We start from the raw sequence: 15,252 nt of genomic DNA, 5'->3' as shown, positions 1-15,252 counted from the left end.
ACTTTAACCGTGAAATTAATTTTTAAATAATAACACGCTGTACAAACAATGCAAATGATTATGTTTCCTTTTTAGCTGCGACGTTGGATATACCTCGGCAGTTTAAAATTAAAGAAGAAAAATTAATCACCTTCCCTCGATCTGCTCCGAGTGGTACTGCGCCCTTATCATGAGGTACTTCACGTCCGCAAGTACTTGCAGCATTTGCAGCCTCGTTACCGGATCTCCCCTAAATTCCGTCCTCCTAAGTCTCGTTGGAACATCCTCGACCTCGCTTTTCACGTGATACCATCCTTCCTCGAACAATGGCACAGAGATTTCCGCCATTTGCGCGTTGTATTGTTCCTCTCCGTACGCGAGCCTCATACCATTGTTTCCCTGAAATCGAAAAATCAGAGTAACTATTAATAATTAGTCACTTAACGGATGAAGATCCTGCATCGGAGGTCCTAATATCCAAGCTGCACCTCAAGGATCATCCTGAATATAAATAAAAAATATATGTCGGAGGAATTGTTGACCTACCACGAGGACAACGTTCGCCTCTGTTGTTGGCTTTCCACTTGTGTCCCCACGCATTACGACCCATGTTACGCTGAATGTGAGATTGCTCCCATAAGAGGACAGTCGATTTCCCCCATAAACTGGAGGAGCCAACCAAAAAGGACTAGAATAGTCCAGCTCGTAAGCAGCGATCGTCAATCCACCGTCATCGGCATCCAAAGTCGGGATAATGGCGCGAGTGGCGTTCATATCAGTTATCATCCAATCGTCGAGGGTGGACACCTGTAAAAAATTATAATCTTCATATTTTTCAGCTGATTAATCTCGAGGTTCCCACGTGAAACGTCACATTTCTAATTTATTTAATTTCATGACCAGGATGATAATTTTTATATTTTTAATTGGGCAATCTTGAGATTCTCATGTCAAACGTCACATTTCATTTTTTAAATGGATAATGACTAAGATGACCCAGGGAAAAAATGGCCATTACTTTGATATCCGGCCGATTGATAAATGATTAAACAATTTCTGTCGCAAAATAGCGGAGATAAGAACAAGGTACAATACCGCCCCTCTCCGTCGCGCCTTTCTGGGAGCATCCAGCTACTCGTGTTCGTCCATATCGGGGCAGAAAGGGGTTCGATTCCGACAAGTCAAGAGATCGTCGAGATCGCCGCGTCGAAAGGGAGAAGAAGCTCGAGGGAAAACTCAAAAAGTTGCCCCGAGATATCTGAAACGGGTCCAGCGAGCTCCGATTCGTCGGATCGCGTAATTGAAACTGCACTTTACGAGACTTTAAGATCCATCCCCGAGCTGGTGTCAAAGTTAGCGCAAGAATGGGCATAAAGGTCATAAAATGAATTTTCAGAAAATTCAAGATGGCGTCGAAGTTCAGAAATTGTATCGATGCACTTGTGTCAGTGTTGATACAGCTGACCAGAGATGTCTGTAAGGCCTTAACGCACTTTTAACACGTCAGGCATTAGACTAATTGAATTTCAGGGGACTTGCGGTCATCAGCTGATAACCATAAAATGATAACCAGGAGCCGATCGGGTTGACATGGCCTCCCATTATGGTGAAAGCTGTCGTCGAGGGGATAATTGTGCTCTAGTCGTGTCGAGACTGATATATACGCGGTGATTATACATTCACGGGAGTGGTGCATTGAAAAGTGCACTTTGTATGCACTTAGGGTTAGGGGACTCGCTCTGTCAGGTTGTCGATATAAATCTCGAATTATTTCAATCTATATTTCCAGATGGTTAGTAATATTCGGTATATTTAAGGTGAAACTTACCGCCGCGTAGACGAGTCTCGCCGATGCACATGCACCGGTGATACCGGAACAGATGCAGGGAAGACAACCGTCCAGATTGTCGCGAGTTAATGCAAAATGTCCCGGCTTGCAGCGGTCGCAAAATTCCCCGGCGACGTTCGCCTTGCAGAGACAATCCCCCTCGCAGTCGTGAGAGGGAAGGATCCCTCGGGAATCGCAGGGACAGGGCATGCAATCCGGGAACTGGCGATACCCCGCTGCACATTGGTCGCATTTGTAGCCCGAGTAGCCAGGCTTGCACTCGCAGGCACCTGCTACCTGAAACATCACCGGTCTCACCAAGAAGTTCAAAAAATTCCTGAACTCTTAAAAAATCCCCCAAAAAAATTCAAAGAAAACTGGAAAATGTCTGAAATGAAAATCTTGGAAAATTCGCAGGCACCTGCTACCTGAAACATCACCGGTCTCACCAAGAAGTCCAAAAAATTCCTGAACTCTTAAAAGATCCCCCAAAAAAATTCAAAGAAAACTGGAAAATGTCTGAAATGAAAATCTTGGAAAATTCGCAGGCACCTGTTACCCGAGACATCACCGGTCTCACCGAAAAGTCCTACCAGGAAGTAAAAAAAAATCCCGGGAGTTTGAAAAAGTGAGGAAAAAAAATTTTTTTTTATGAGAAAAATCTTGAGGAAGTATCGAAACGTCTCGAAGAAGAAAAAAAAAAGAATCTCGAAGAGTCTCACCTTTCCCATTTTCGTGAAAGAGTCGTCCGGGGTGCAGTAACCGGTACTGCCATGCGAGTTGCAGTTGCATGGGACGCAGGGGTCCGGTGCATGTGGCGACACTCCATTAGGTCTGTAATACCCATCTTGACACTTGTCGCAATTGATGCCGGCGGTATGCTCCTGAAATCGATTATCCACGCAATCGACGAGGAAATGGTCAGCTGTCGATTCTATCGCCCCCAATTTACGCGATTCAGAGTGAGGAAAAAAAAAACAACAAGAGACGTGAAAATAATTAACTTACAGTGCAGTTTAAGCATACACCGCCGCCTCTGTACCTTCCACGAATGTCCATTGACAATCTCTTCTCAGCCACGTCCGGATCGTACCGACAGGAAGTTGCATGCCCGTTGCAATTGCACCTTTCGCAGTGGAAACCTCTGCCAGCTGTTCCTGGCCTCCATGGGACTTGATTGTACATGGGGCAGCACTTATCACAATTCTCACCGCACGTGTGACGCTCGCATTCGCATTCTTGGTGCTATGAAAAAAAAAAAAAAATCGATAAACAAGGGTCTTAATAATTTTTAATCAATAATTTCACCGATTGCGTCGATCATTTTTATTGTATGTGTGATACTTTTAATGCGCTGATAAGAAAAAAATCGAATGTTTAATCATTAAATTGATCGATTGCATGAGTTGCATGGAATTTCTGTGATAATTAATAATTATTGGGTATTTAAAGATTAAATACAGGATACCAGGTATCGACCGTGGAATTAATATCGATAATGGACGGCGTACGTTTGAGGGTCGATTTTGATTTTTTTTATACGAGGTGACAATGCTCTTCGAATAATGACTCGTGAGTCATTGTACTCGAGTCAAGTGTCGGGACTCGAATCATAAAGCACTTGCACCGCGGCAAAAGTCATCGAAACAAATGATCTCGAGCGATACTTGCCGTTCAATTCGCGCTCATTTCCGACGGAAGTCCTCCATTGTCGTCAATGGAGCAGACAATACGCCCGGTGGTATTATTTATCCAGTTTCTGCAATGATTTCAGACTTCCTTGGCCGATCGCTTTCACGGAAGTTCGGACGATCGTTCGGAAAAAAAAAAAAAAATGGGACGATTCTTTCACCCTTGAAAATCCATCACAATGGAAATCCTTACATCTTTTCGCGGTATCGAAGTGTCAATTGTTCACCGCCGTTTAAATTTGATAATCCGACTTTCGGAGTTTTTCTCGTAATTTTTTTATATTTTTATAGTAATGGTGTGTCGAAAAATCGAGGCCCGAGTGGAAGCGAAATTCAAAGGCAAATGATTCCACCCGATGTCACTTGTCTCCTCGTGAAATACAACTCGAGTTCATTACGGCTCGCACTAAAGAGTAATTGCTCGAGCCATACCTGATTACTCCGTGAACTCGTTGGCCATTATCTCGGCAGTAAATAATTTTAGGCGTTAATGGAGGGCAATTGTGATTCACTGAAGATCGATGTCATTAAAGGGACCACCCGCAACTAGAGCGTCCAAAAGATTTTCTCTTAACAAGTTCACCGGGGATTTTCACTTGTCAACGTTGAAAATCTCTCCAGGAAAAAAAGTAGCGTATCCTTGTCAAAAATGGTAAGAAAAAATAAATAATTGACATACCTCAAACCAAACAAACTCAAGAAAAAAAAAAGACAAAATCGGTACCGACATCCGAGTCAAAGAAAGTGAAACGATTGAGTCATTAAAGAAAAAAAATCCTTATTCAAATTTTAATACATAAACAATTATCGAAAAAATTCCATGAGGATTTCAAAAGATTCCTTTAAACATTCCGCCCGTAGAACATGCCGAATTGCAAATGTCTGTTGATAATGTCAATGATCCCTTCGATGGCCTCGATCGGTCCCATCGTTTCCGAGAGATATGACCACCTCGATAAGGTCTCTTAACTTGGTAATGTCCATATTTAGGGAGCCACGTGGGGCCTCCAATTGCGGCAAACCGTATAAAGAGAAAGTATGTTGAGGACAATGGTAATTAATGTCGCTGTATTCTTTGGTACGAGCTCTCCCTCTTACCGATGCAGTTATTTGCATCCGCTTTGCTCGGCTTGCAACGAACTAAGTTTCTGACCTAATAAGGCTTGGTCTTTCAACCTGGCCATAAATAAATAATTTTATATATATACAAATACAGCATATTCAATCTTGACCTCAGGGCAAACTCTCTTCCTCTCAATTTACACGAATAATTCATTTATAATTAGCACTTTTTTAAGAAAACACACCCTGCTTTATGGGGCATGTTTTCGGAGCGATGCATGGTAAACGAAACGGTGCAATGTTATGGGATAAACGTGCGACATGTTTATGGTGCTTCCGACGGATTTATTTCCCCGGTAAAATCCATCGCTCGGCCAGTAAAACGAGGGAATAAAGTTTTCCTTAATTTTAGATCGACGCAAACGACGACGTGTTGCTTAACGAGCACTTTTCTGCGGTTCTTTGTAGATGCCCTTGATTTCGATGGCAAAATGGGGGAATAAATAATTAACTCGGTAATAATAAATAGGAATAATCGAATTAATGCAGGTAGAAATTGATTTTCTGGCCATGACATTTTTAGTTTAGCCCCAACTTACCCCATGGTGAACGCTGTATCTACACCTGGATGCATGGCCAGAACAGAGACAATGTCCTCCGATGTTGATCTCCTTTATCGAATAGAAGGCTCTTCTCTTGTCTGCAATCGTCTCACCGCGTCTTCTCAGACCCTGGAAACGAAGTCTGACGAATCTCGCTTGCGTGAATTCCTGAAGCCTCGTGCTGTGATTAGACGCCCCAGGACGACCGTTCACCAGGTGAGTGTGTATCTGAAGCAAGGGAAGAAAAAAAATCGTCCTTATAAAAATACCCCATTTCGAAATCCCGGAATAAATAAATTTTCCCCATTAAGGAATACAGGAAGTTAATTCAGGATTTTTTTTATTTTTATTTCATTAAAAGGAAAGAATAATTGGGAGAGCAACTCTGCTGAAATTCAATCGACTACCTTAAGAGGTGGAGGTTCACTGAGGAAATGATCGATTTTAATACCGGAAATCACCGACCCATTCACTCAGGATATTAAGCTGGAATTGTTATCAATCATATCAAATTGTTATCAATCATACCGGGGTGCAAAAGCCACATAAGGAAATCGTTTAAACCGATTCCCGAGGAAATAGTGGAGGTCTCATAAGGTGTCATCCTCGGTCAGGTCGAGTGATAACGAGCTCAGGACTCGAGGAGAGACTCCGGGTAATCAGAGGTCGTTAAACGGACGCGTGTCGAGGCCGAAGAGAAGAGCAGGGGAAGACGAGGAGGGAAAAACAAGGAGGAGAAGGCGGAATGACAAAAACGGCGATCCTACATTCCGGCCATGTACGGAAAGCCGGCCTTATACGGTTCCCGCGGGACTCCCGGGACTCCGGAGACTCCTGGGTTCCAGTTTTACGCCTTTGTACCCCCTCGGAGGGGGGGGGGGGGAAAGGATAAGGGAGGATCGTGGGATCTTATCGAATCCCCGTTCCCGTTTCGGGACTCTGGCTGATTTACCGGCTCCTCAAACTCGCGCGAGCCGCTAATTAAAACGCGTCCACGTGCTTCGTCCTCGGTAAAAAGGCACCGCCGAATAATCCTGGCCTCTCGTTAAGGGGCGCCTGGTATCTCGTGTCGATTGATATATCGCGCCAATGAGCGAAATACCGAGCCAAGTACACTCCGCGAATCCGCTAACGAGGAAACGAAACCCCTAAGGGGCCATCCAGGAATTCCTCCTCTGGAACGAGGTAAGGGTATTTTTGGGACCGGACCCCATTTTTTATCGATACCTTTTGGACCCCCATTTTGATCTTCGAGATGATTTTCTACTAAATTCGAGGTTAGGGTGGCGATTTTTTTCAGCGCGACCCGAGCGTCCCTGAAAATCGACATGACACCTCCAATAATAAAAATAGAGAAAAATGATTTTTTTCCCTCAAACAATCCGATTGTCATATCGAAGAGGAGAAATGAGAAATACCGAAGAAAAAAAGAATCCGCAACGGGGAATTTCCTTGCAGAAGGGAATCCAATCGGAATCTCATTCCCGTGAGCTTTTGATCCCTTGGGAGCTTAGGTGACACCGACGAAACTGGATGTAAATCTCATCTCGAGGAGAACTGATTTCGATTTCGATAAGGAAGAGGAATAAGAGGACATCAGTGATCTTGGCGTGGATCACCGAAGGATTAATCCCCGGGATGCATCGCTCCTTATTAACGGAAGCCACGTATGCGATATTAAACGGCAATCGGTGGGATCTTGCTCAGTGCTCGGTGACGATATTATTTAATAACTGCTCGTACAGCACAATCTTTCAAAGATATCGGGGAAAATATATCTCCTAGATCCGAGTGATCGATAAAAATTCATTTGATCATTTCAAATGATTTATAAATATTTAATTCATTTGAAGAATTGGTGAGAGGCGATATCTCCCTGTCTGGGGTAATTGGGAATATCTGAAGGTGGGCTTTTACATTTTTATACATTGTATTATTACATATAGTGATCGATCCCTATATGGGGCACTTACTTCCCCGTTCTCCATGGGGGTCGGCTTGGAATAAAAACTCGTACAGATGACTTCGGTGTCATCCAAGTACACCGGCTTCCCTGCAACTGGTGGCACCGAGTACCGACCCCAGCACTCTTCGTCACTTGGTGCATAATACTGCCATGGTAGAAAGATTTCCCCATCGATGGACCTCTCCAAAATCCAGGCTGCCGGTCTGGGCGAATTCGCCGCCTTCACTATCACGTAGGCAATCTGATAGACCTGGAAAAAAAAAAAGTCATCATGAAAGTGCGTAAGCGCAAAAAGAAAAAAGTATCTAATAAAATGTGGAAAAAATTTAACGATCCCGTAAATGGATCCGCGATGAGCATGCGACTCTCTTAACGGGGTTGACGTCTCCTCGGGCTTGCAAAGACGGAACTCACCGAGGTAAATTATGTATTCTTTGACCGGGTAAGAAGGAGAAAATACGTAGGAGAGGCAGAATGGACGAATAGCAGGAGAGAGCGACACTTGGAGAGTCTCGACAGTGACAAGATCCTAGATAGCGAGGTTGCATAAGATTCCGGTGCAACATCAGGGACCAATCTTACCCTGACCTGGCTCAACGTTCCCGTTTTTTCTTCCATCCCGAGGATTCGCCGTCTATTTATACGCGTACCAACGGCTCTTCAAGGTGCGGCGAATAAAAGAAAAGGGAGACCAGGAGAGGATTCCGCAAGGCCTCTCCTAACCTCTGGACCATCGGAATAAAAATCGAAATAAAATATAAAAAAATCCCCCACCTTCTCAAGAATTTATTAACAGGTAAAGGAAGGACCACTTGCCTAGGAGAACCCGAGGGAAGCGCCGAATTGTCCATTCCTGGGGGATTGGAAAATATTTCAGAACTCGAGGCGCCCACTTCGAGTACCGGGGGAGCTAGAGGAATCTTGTTATTTAAATTCTCCTTAGCTTTATTCCGCGTGTAATCTCGCGAGGTCGTTTTAGGAAGGGTTCTTGGGATGTCCCGGAAAGTCCTGGAAATTCTAAGCTTTATCCTGGGCGTCGTAAAAGGGTTGAGAAATGGCTGAAATGAGTCCCGAGGGACCCGAGGCTGCACGGGGGAGATGCGCAGGGTGCTCTAGTAAACGTTAGTCACCAGGAGGGACAGGGGGAATTCCCTGTTTGTTTTGTCTCTGAGGATCCCTGCGGTGTTTGCAGTGCCCTCCTGGTGGGCAATTAATTCCAGGCACGCCGGGGTCCTGTGGGATGCTGAGGGACTCTCCTCCACTCCGAGCGCGTCTTGCTCCCCGTGGCGCCGACTTTACAGAGGTTAAGGCGACGTGAAAGAAGAGCTTGTGCGATGCCATTTTTTAAAAGATGTATCCACCGATCGACCAACGAAATATCTTAACGCGCGATTTTTCAGGTGTTAAAACTGTTCCCTCCATTGAAATTAATTCCTCCAAAAGAGGAATTTTTATTCACTACTCATCAGAACCAAGTCTCATATTTCCGCCACTATTCACTTTCAGAGGGCTTTAAAAGCTCCTTCTTCGAGTCTAGTGAGTCATCTAGGGACCCTAAGCGAATCGTGTCGGGAGACTTCATTTCTGGTTACAAGATCTTATGGATGTGGGATGTGTATCATAACTGCATGGTGTCCTGCAACAACGCCAAGTAGGATAAATGGGCATGACCTTCCTTCCGGCTCGTATTGTTACGCGATGATTCGTGATCCATTCTCCCATTGGGTTCTCTCTTTATCCCGGTGGTGATTCGCATTGCAAGAGAACACTTATTTCGCAGATACACCCCGGGATGTATTTCAATACCCCGGATTGTGGGCCAGGATAGGATTACCTTGCGTGCCCCAACAATGAACACCACGCTGCAACTTATTTCCCCAGAACGATAAAGAGGGAACAAACGACCGTGCAATTAGTCTTCATCTCGCTATCAAGATTATCCCTGAACCGCATATCATTTTTACAGGCAGCATCCTTCTTCGACCCCCGACTGCAGGTCGGATGCACCAGGTGCATCACTGCACTCCTGCCAAAAAACTCGTCCATCCCCAATCCCCCGTTCAATAGTTACTCAAAAGTGGGAATAATTCATCGAAATTGCATTTGGAACCTGGCCGGAAATTCTAAAAAGACGTCATCTGAAAAAAATCCACGACTCCTCGGGGGCGTCATTTTGGAGCCGTACAAAGATTTAACTCTAAACCTGTCAAAGGAGTTCGGGACATGCGAGTACATCGTTCCCGTCGAAAAATTCAATTTTATACCTAAACAAGACGTTCGACACGTCGCATATACGTATATCCAACGTAGGACATACGTATATCCTACTTTCGGTAGACATCTGGACCCTTCGTTGAATTAAACGAAACTCTGATCGATGCATCCTTACACGGCACTTCCATCTACATGAGCCAGCTTCCGAGGATCCTTGCAGACTCCTGTTTAACAGGACGATCACGGCCCTTCGAGTTTTCTGCTCTCCTCGACGTATCGTTACGACGCCGACGCCCACTTTCGGTCATAAAGACAGATCGCGTGTCCGCGATACAAGGCGACCGGTCCTCTCCTTCTAAGGAATTCTCTCTGGATACCTCGATTCGTCCTTACGACCCCAACTTCAATTACAGCCTCCGATTTCTTGCCTCTACCTGCTCCTTCTTCCTCCCATATTCCGTCTTGCTCGATATTTCTTCCTCTTAAGGGGATGCGAAAGTGGCATCCGAAAGCTTAATCGTTCATAAAACATTTATACGAATCGGGTATCTCAAATCGTTCTCAAATTTCATTTTTTATCAACTATTTTTAAAATGCCTATAAACAAAATTTGAAAAGAATTGAAATTTCATGACTTTCAGGACCTTCCTTGTAATCTCATTATTCACGTTGTAATGTTTCAAACTATTCCGTAAATCGAGGTGGGAGAAAAGTTTTATAATCCCAGCTACACTATGAATGCTACCCTTGATGCACTTTTTCACTATGGAAATAATTTCTCTATTCGGATAATAGGATTTATAAACTGCAATTTCGAATAAAGAAAAAAAATTTACAAAAAGGGGAATTTGGAACTGGGAGTCTATGGATATTTCCTGGGTATTTAAATTATCGTTTCGAGGTTATGGTTTTAATTTCAGGGTGTGTTAATTGTTTTATGGATAGGGAGGATTCTTCTATTTCGGGGGAGATTTATATTCGGAGGGGTTTTTGTATTTTGTCAAGGGTGGATTTTTCCGGATGTTTGTAGTCTTGGCGTCTCTCTATGGTCTCTCTATGGGGGACAGCTGGGGAACCGGAAGTCACTATAAGTGGAAATGTTTAGAGGGGACTTGTTAGTTTCCACGTTTAACGTCAGTTTACAAGTGTCTTCAGTTAGGGATAATTTACTCCCTGGATTTAATTTCGGGGACCTTCTTCCCGAGACTTCTGGGGAAACCTGGAGAAAGGACGCGCCTCGGCAGGAGTCGTCTTTAAAAAAAAAAAAAAATCCCAGGGAGGGATAAATAATTTCAGATCATAAATGGCCAGTCTCGCGGCTCTCCAGACCGCGCAGTTAAAGTTAGTGCATTAACATTTTCATATGACAAGAATAGGATATGTCAAAAATCCCCAGACCACAAAGTACCGCAGGGTATGAAATCCTACGACCTGTAAATAATTTTTCAAATTATTCCTGCAGTGATCCTAACCGCTCGATAAATTAACAAATACACTGAGAGGTGTGATATGGAACAAACACGCCGAATAAAAAAATAAATGATTTAATTTACCGTCGTCTTTTGGTGTTTCTACGAAGCAATGCCGCGAAACTCGACAGCCGGGTGTATTATAAACTTTATTTATGTAATTCAATTAACAGGTACGCCTGTTATTTATTTATTTTTTTCTCTGCTTATTTTTAGAACGTCATGTCGGTTACTTGTTCGACGTCGATTTCGGCCGGGGCCAGGAAATCATTTAAAGAGAAGGACCTCCGATACCCTGAAGAGCCTCTTCAGGACGACCGAGGGTAAAAGGACATTTTAGGATAACACTTATACCTCGTCGGTCCGGTTGCTCTTCTGTTCAGGTGAATACGAGTTTAACGACAAAATAACCTCGCGGTTTGTAAGGAAGCCTGGAGGAGCCATACTTGGACCAGACAGGACTCAGCCAAAGGCGTAGGACATCGTCCTTCGGGGCGGTTTTCAGGCTGGATTTTCCAGGACTCTTATTCCCACCCTTTTTCCTTCGTCAAATAAAAAATCCTCCTGATCTCTTCGCGAAGGATCTACCGAGGTAATTTAATTTCGTCCCAACGGGTCGATGATCCTGGATAAAAGGACGTCAAGGGAGGCTATCAATGGAGGGATTATTAATGACCAAGAGGTGATCGAATAAATAATGAGAGATGAAACCGAAACTCGAAACCCGTCCGAAGGGTCCCTCGGGATGGTTGTCAATTTTTAATAACAAACGAGAGAGCACTCTCCCGAGGATTAATCTCTCGTTCCTCAATTCTCTTCTTTTGATCCTTCGTTATTTATTCCTGGGATTTTTTTTTTCAGTTGGGAGTCAACCTCCAGTCGGGAAAATCAAGAGTTCAGGTTGACCGGGAGGTGAGATCATGAAATGCAATCCTCGAGTGTTCGCTCCTCAAGATCGCCGAAAGATCAGAAAATCCACCAGGCCACTTGAAGCTCATTTATCGCAGAAATGCCTTGGGAAAAATCCCCGGCAAACCTGTTCCGAGATCTCAAGCTTCGATCCAGGTTGATCCTTTGGGAAGGAGAGATCAAAGCGGCACGATAAACGAGGCGAAAGCGAACTCGAAACAACGGGCGGAAGAATGGCGGAATACAACCGCGGAACTCCGCGAATTCCTCGGCTGGATATCTTTTTTTTCCTTTTTCTCTTTTTTCCTTTCCTCCTTCGCTCCTCACGATTCGCGAAGGAGGTGCAGACGTGGTGAACTTTCATGCACGTTTCTCGATGAAACGCCTAGATTGCTCGCGACAGTCCTTATTTCATAAGTCTCGTTACAACGCCGCCATCTTGAGTCCCAACTATTTCTCCCCGTTTACGGCCAATTTTCCCGCCGGTTATCGGGCCGTCGATATCTCCGTTAATGGGCCGCATATCGATCGTAAGTTTATTGGAAAATTGCGAGTCGATTCGTGAGGAAAACTCCCCTTCCCCCCGATAGTGTCGCGAATCGAATTACCGCGAATTACCGCCCACCCACCCACCATTTCTCAATCGGTACCGCTTCGATTTCCGCAGAACTCATCGGAAATTCAATCGATCTCGCCACTTTCCCGATAAGTGACCTGCCAGATTATCCCGCGATATTTTTCCGTCTGGATTATTTATTCCACGGTAAATTATAGTTACTTGCGTGTACCGGATAATGCGTATGCACCTGACAGCTCGCTGATATCCGTACCCCTCTAGTAATGTGGCAATTATTTGTGTATCTTAGATCCAACGTGGGAATTATTGCGTAATAATCTTGCTTGGGAGGGGAAAAAAAAACCAAATATTTTTTCTAAAATATTATTTTCTCTCAATATATGAGGTACGATCTCCGTTTAATATGCTTTTCATTTAGGGCACACTCGTAATTCAATTTAAAGAGGTCGAAGAAAAATTCAAGGAGTCTTCTGGATTCATGATTTTATTTTCTGCACCTTCGGCTATGTAAAATAAAAATTCTTAACAATTAAAGAGGCGGAATTAAATTTTCCCCAGATAATGAAGCGATATTACAAGGACCTGTCTTAAAATTCGTAGGAATTAAAATGATCGGGGGAATTAAAAGGATCGTCCTGACATCCTGTGGCGTCGGTCCTCGTGGGTGGAGGCGCCTTACTTATCGTGCGAACGAGCCTTCCCTTTTTCGCCTCGCCATTTTGTGGGCAGACAATGAGGAATAATGCAAGCGCGTAGGACACGCGTACTGATCCTTTCGAGGAGACTCGCCAACTAAGTTTCGTCTTTCACGAGGATCCGTTACCACAGCCCATTGTGCCTCTTCCACCGTCCCTCTCGGTCCTTCGTCCTTCTCCCTTCGACGCGACGGATAATGGATAATAAAGAGACCCGTGAGAAAATCCACGGCAAAAGAAATAAAAACTGTCCCGCACGAGCCCGAACTCGAATAAAAAGAGAAATGATCACCCTTCGACCTCAACCCTTTGAACACGGAGCCATTTCGACATACGGGCGAAATTCCTCTGACCGTGCAGGCAATATTGGACCAAACGTGGGGCGCCTTAGGCGCTGAAGATGATGAATATCCGATAATGAACCAAAAGTCGATAACGCTTCCTCTCCCAATGTTCAAATCCTTCATTTAAAAGGGGGGAAATTTTCCGATAATTGTCCAGAAGAAGAGGGCGCATTAACTTCGATTCTCCTTTTTTCCCCTATCGATCCTCCACCGATCGGGGTAATTTTCTGGAATATCGGGAATGTCTCGATCCATATCTGGATGGCTCTATCCAGCGTAATGGGAGAGCAATTACAGCGCAGTTTCGAGATGGTGTACGTGCGTTACATACAAGGGCCCATTGTGTTCCGAGATGCGCCTACGTAACGAGGGCTGCAAGAAAGCACTCGAGATCGGCCTTTTTATTTTTTTTTTTTTATTATATGTATATCTCCTTCGGTTAACAATTCAACCGGTTTTAGGTGGAGCCTCGGAAATTGGCCGAAAAGAACCCGCGGATGCAGTCGTGATGCAATTTCGGTGCAATGAGGCTCTTACTCTGCTCTTACTCTTGCTGGAGGCGGGCCCAGACGTCCGCGTAAATTCTCTCGCCGACTCGCCATTTATGGCCGAGCAGATAGTGCAATGGCAATTTATTAGCGGTGCCCTGGGCCCTAGTTAAACAAGTGCCGTGTCCCATGCTATTACCTTAACCGGCGAATCTCAGCTTCGTGGGAATCTTAACGAACTAAGTGGAGCAACCGACACGGTGGTCCCTGCCTCTCTTCCTTTTCTCTCTCCTTTCCTCCCCTTTCCTCCCGAGGACCTCCTTTTCTCGGTACAATTACCCTTATCCTCCGGGATTTACCTTCCCCCGGTCCTAGGAACAATGCTCCTCCACCCTGGCCGGCTCCATAATCGGTAACAAGCGAAGAGTACTCCCGATTTAAACATCCCTCTTCGACCCCTGCACACCTTTTCTCGCTTCCTCGAGGACGAATTATCGATAATCGATAATCCACCACCTTTAACGACACTTTATGGCAAATTTTTCTTCTCGGTGGATATGTCTAATTTCCCTTTTATTAATTTATTAACACTTTAAACGGTACGCGGATAGAGACTCGAATATCTTGAGACGAAAGGAGTTTCTTCGCGTATATTAATTAATATTATTGTGTATCATTTTGTATATCAATTGTATCAAGGGACTACCTTAACGTGGGAATTTAGAAGTGGGGCCAGAATTACTCTTTTTTTTTTTTTTTTCTAATTTGGACGTGAAGAGAGAAGCGACCAAATGAATGCACGACAAACGCCACCTCGCCGCTTTTGTCGGGAATGGGAAGTAATAAAAAATTTTTATAATCTAAGGGCAACCGGTTTTCGGCCTGGGGAATGCACTCGGGGTTTGCTCGGAGATCCAGGCACAAATTGCACGTCACGTGCACCGCGAAAAAGCCCAAAGTGCAGCGCGCCTTGCACCCGTGCGAGGTGCATACAAAGGTGCATCCCCGGTGTCGCGCGCCAAGATCTCTCGGCTCGATACGAGGCAAACGACGTGAGATCTGTTCGCGATACGAAGTTTGCCCCATAAAGGACTCGATTATTTCCCAATCGACCATACATTGAATTTTCCCAAAGGCCATCGGAAGAAAAAAAAAAAAATGCAATGCACCAAGAAAATATTTTCTTAATTCGAAAAATTTCCCCTCAAATAAGCTCAGACAAATTGTCGCGATCCTCGAAGAAACGTTGCATGGAATTTTATTTCAATTTAAGTAAGGTAATTCTTTTAAGCGAGGAAATAAATCTCCTTGGTATCCAACTAATTAAATAAATATTTTTCTCAGGCTCAGGATGGGATTCTTATTTTTTTCCCTCGGTGCGGGGATTGTTAACGACAATTTGTCGCATTAAACTCTCCGGAATACGCG

The 15,252-nt window shown here is 44.4% G+C and overlaps 1 protein-coding gene across 1 annotated transcript in view; it reads right to left on the bottom strand.

The window, feature by feature from the left end:
* LOC111674072 (laminin subunit alpha-1-like) overlaps nucleotides 1-15,252 on the bottom strand; it is a 35,478-nt gene that overhangs the window by 1,599 nt on the left and 18,627 nt on the right. Inside the window, exons 3-9 of the mRNA XM_023433094.1 lie at nucleotides 7,136-7,378; nucleotides 5,160-5,390; nucleotides 2,816-3,052; nucleotides 2,530-2,691; nucleotides 1,808-2,104; nucleotides 526-786; nucleotides 131-378 (exon numbers count right to left, since the gene is read on the bottom strand). Coding sequence (XP_023288862.1) covers nucleotides 131-378; nucleotides 526-786; nucleotides 1,808-2,104; nucleotides 2,530-2,691; nucleotides 2,816-3,052; nucleotides 5,160-5,390; nucleotides 7,136-7,378 — 1,679 coding nt within the window. The remainder of the gene's footprint in view (nucleotides 1-130; nucleotides 379-525; nucleotides 787-1,807; nucleotides 2,105-2,529; nucleotides 2,692-2,815; nucleotides 3,053-5,159; nucleotides 5,391-7,135; nucleotides 7,379-15,252) is intronic.

Source organism: Orussus abietinus, unplaced genomic scaffold (genome assembly GCF_000612105.2).
Source record: "Orussus abietinus isolate OABI.00-Male unplaced genomic scaffold, Oabi_2.0 scaffold16, whole genome shotgun sequence".
In the NCBI taxonomy this organism is placed as follows: Eukaryota; Metazoa; Arthropoda; class Insecta; order Hymenoptera; family Orussidae; genus Orussus; species Orussus abietinus.
The sequence above is the reverse complement of the archived record's forward strand: the minus strand, read 5'-3'. Positions and strand labels throughout refer to the sequence as shown.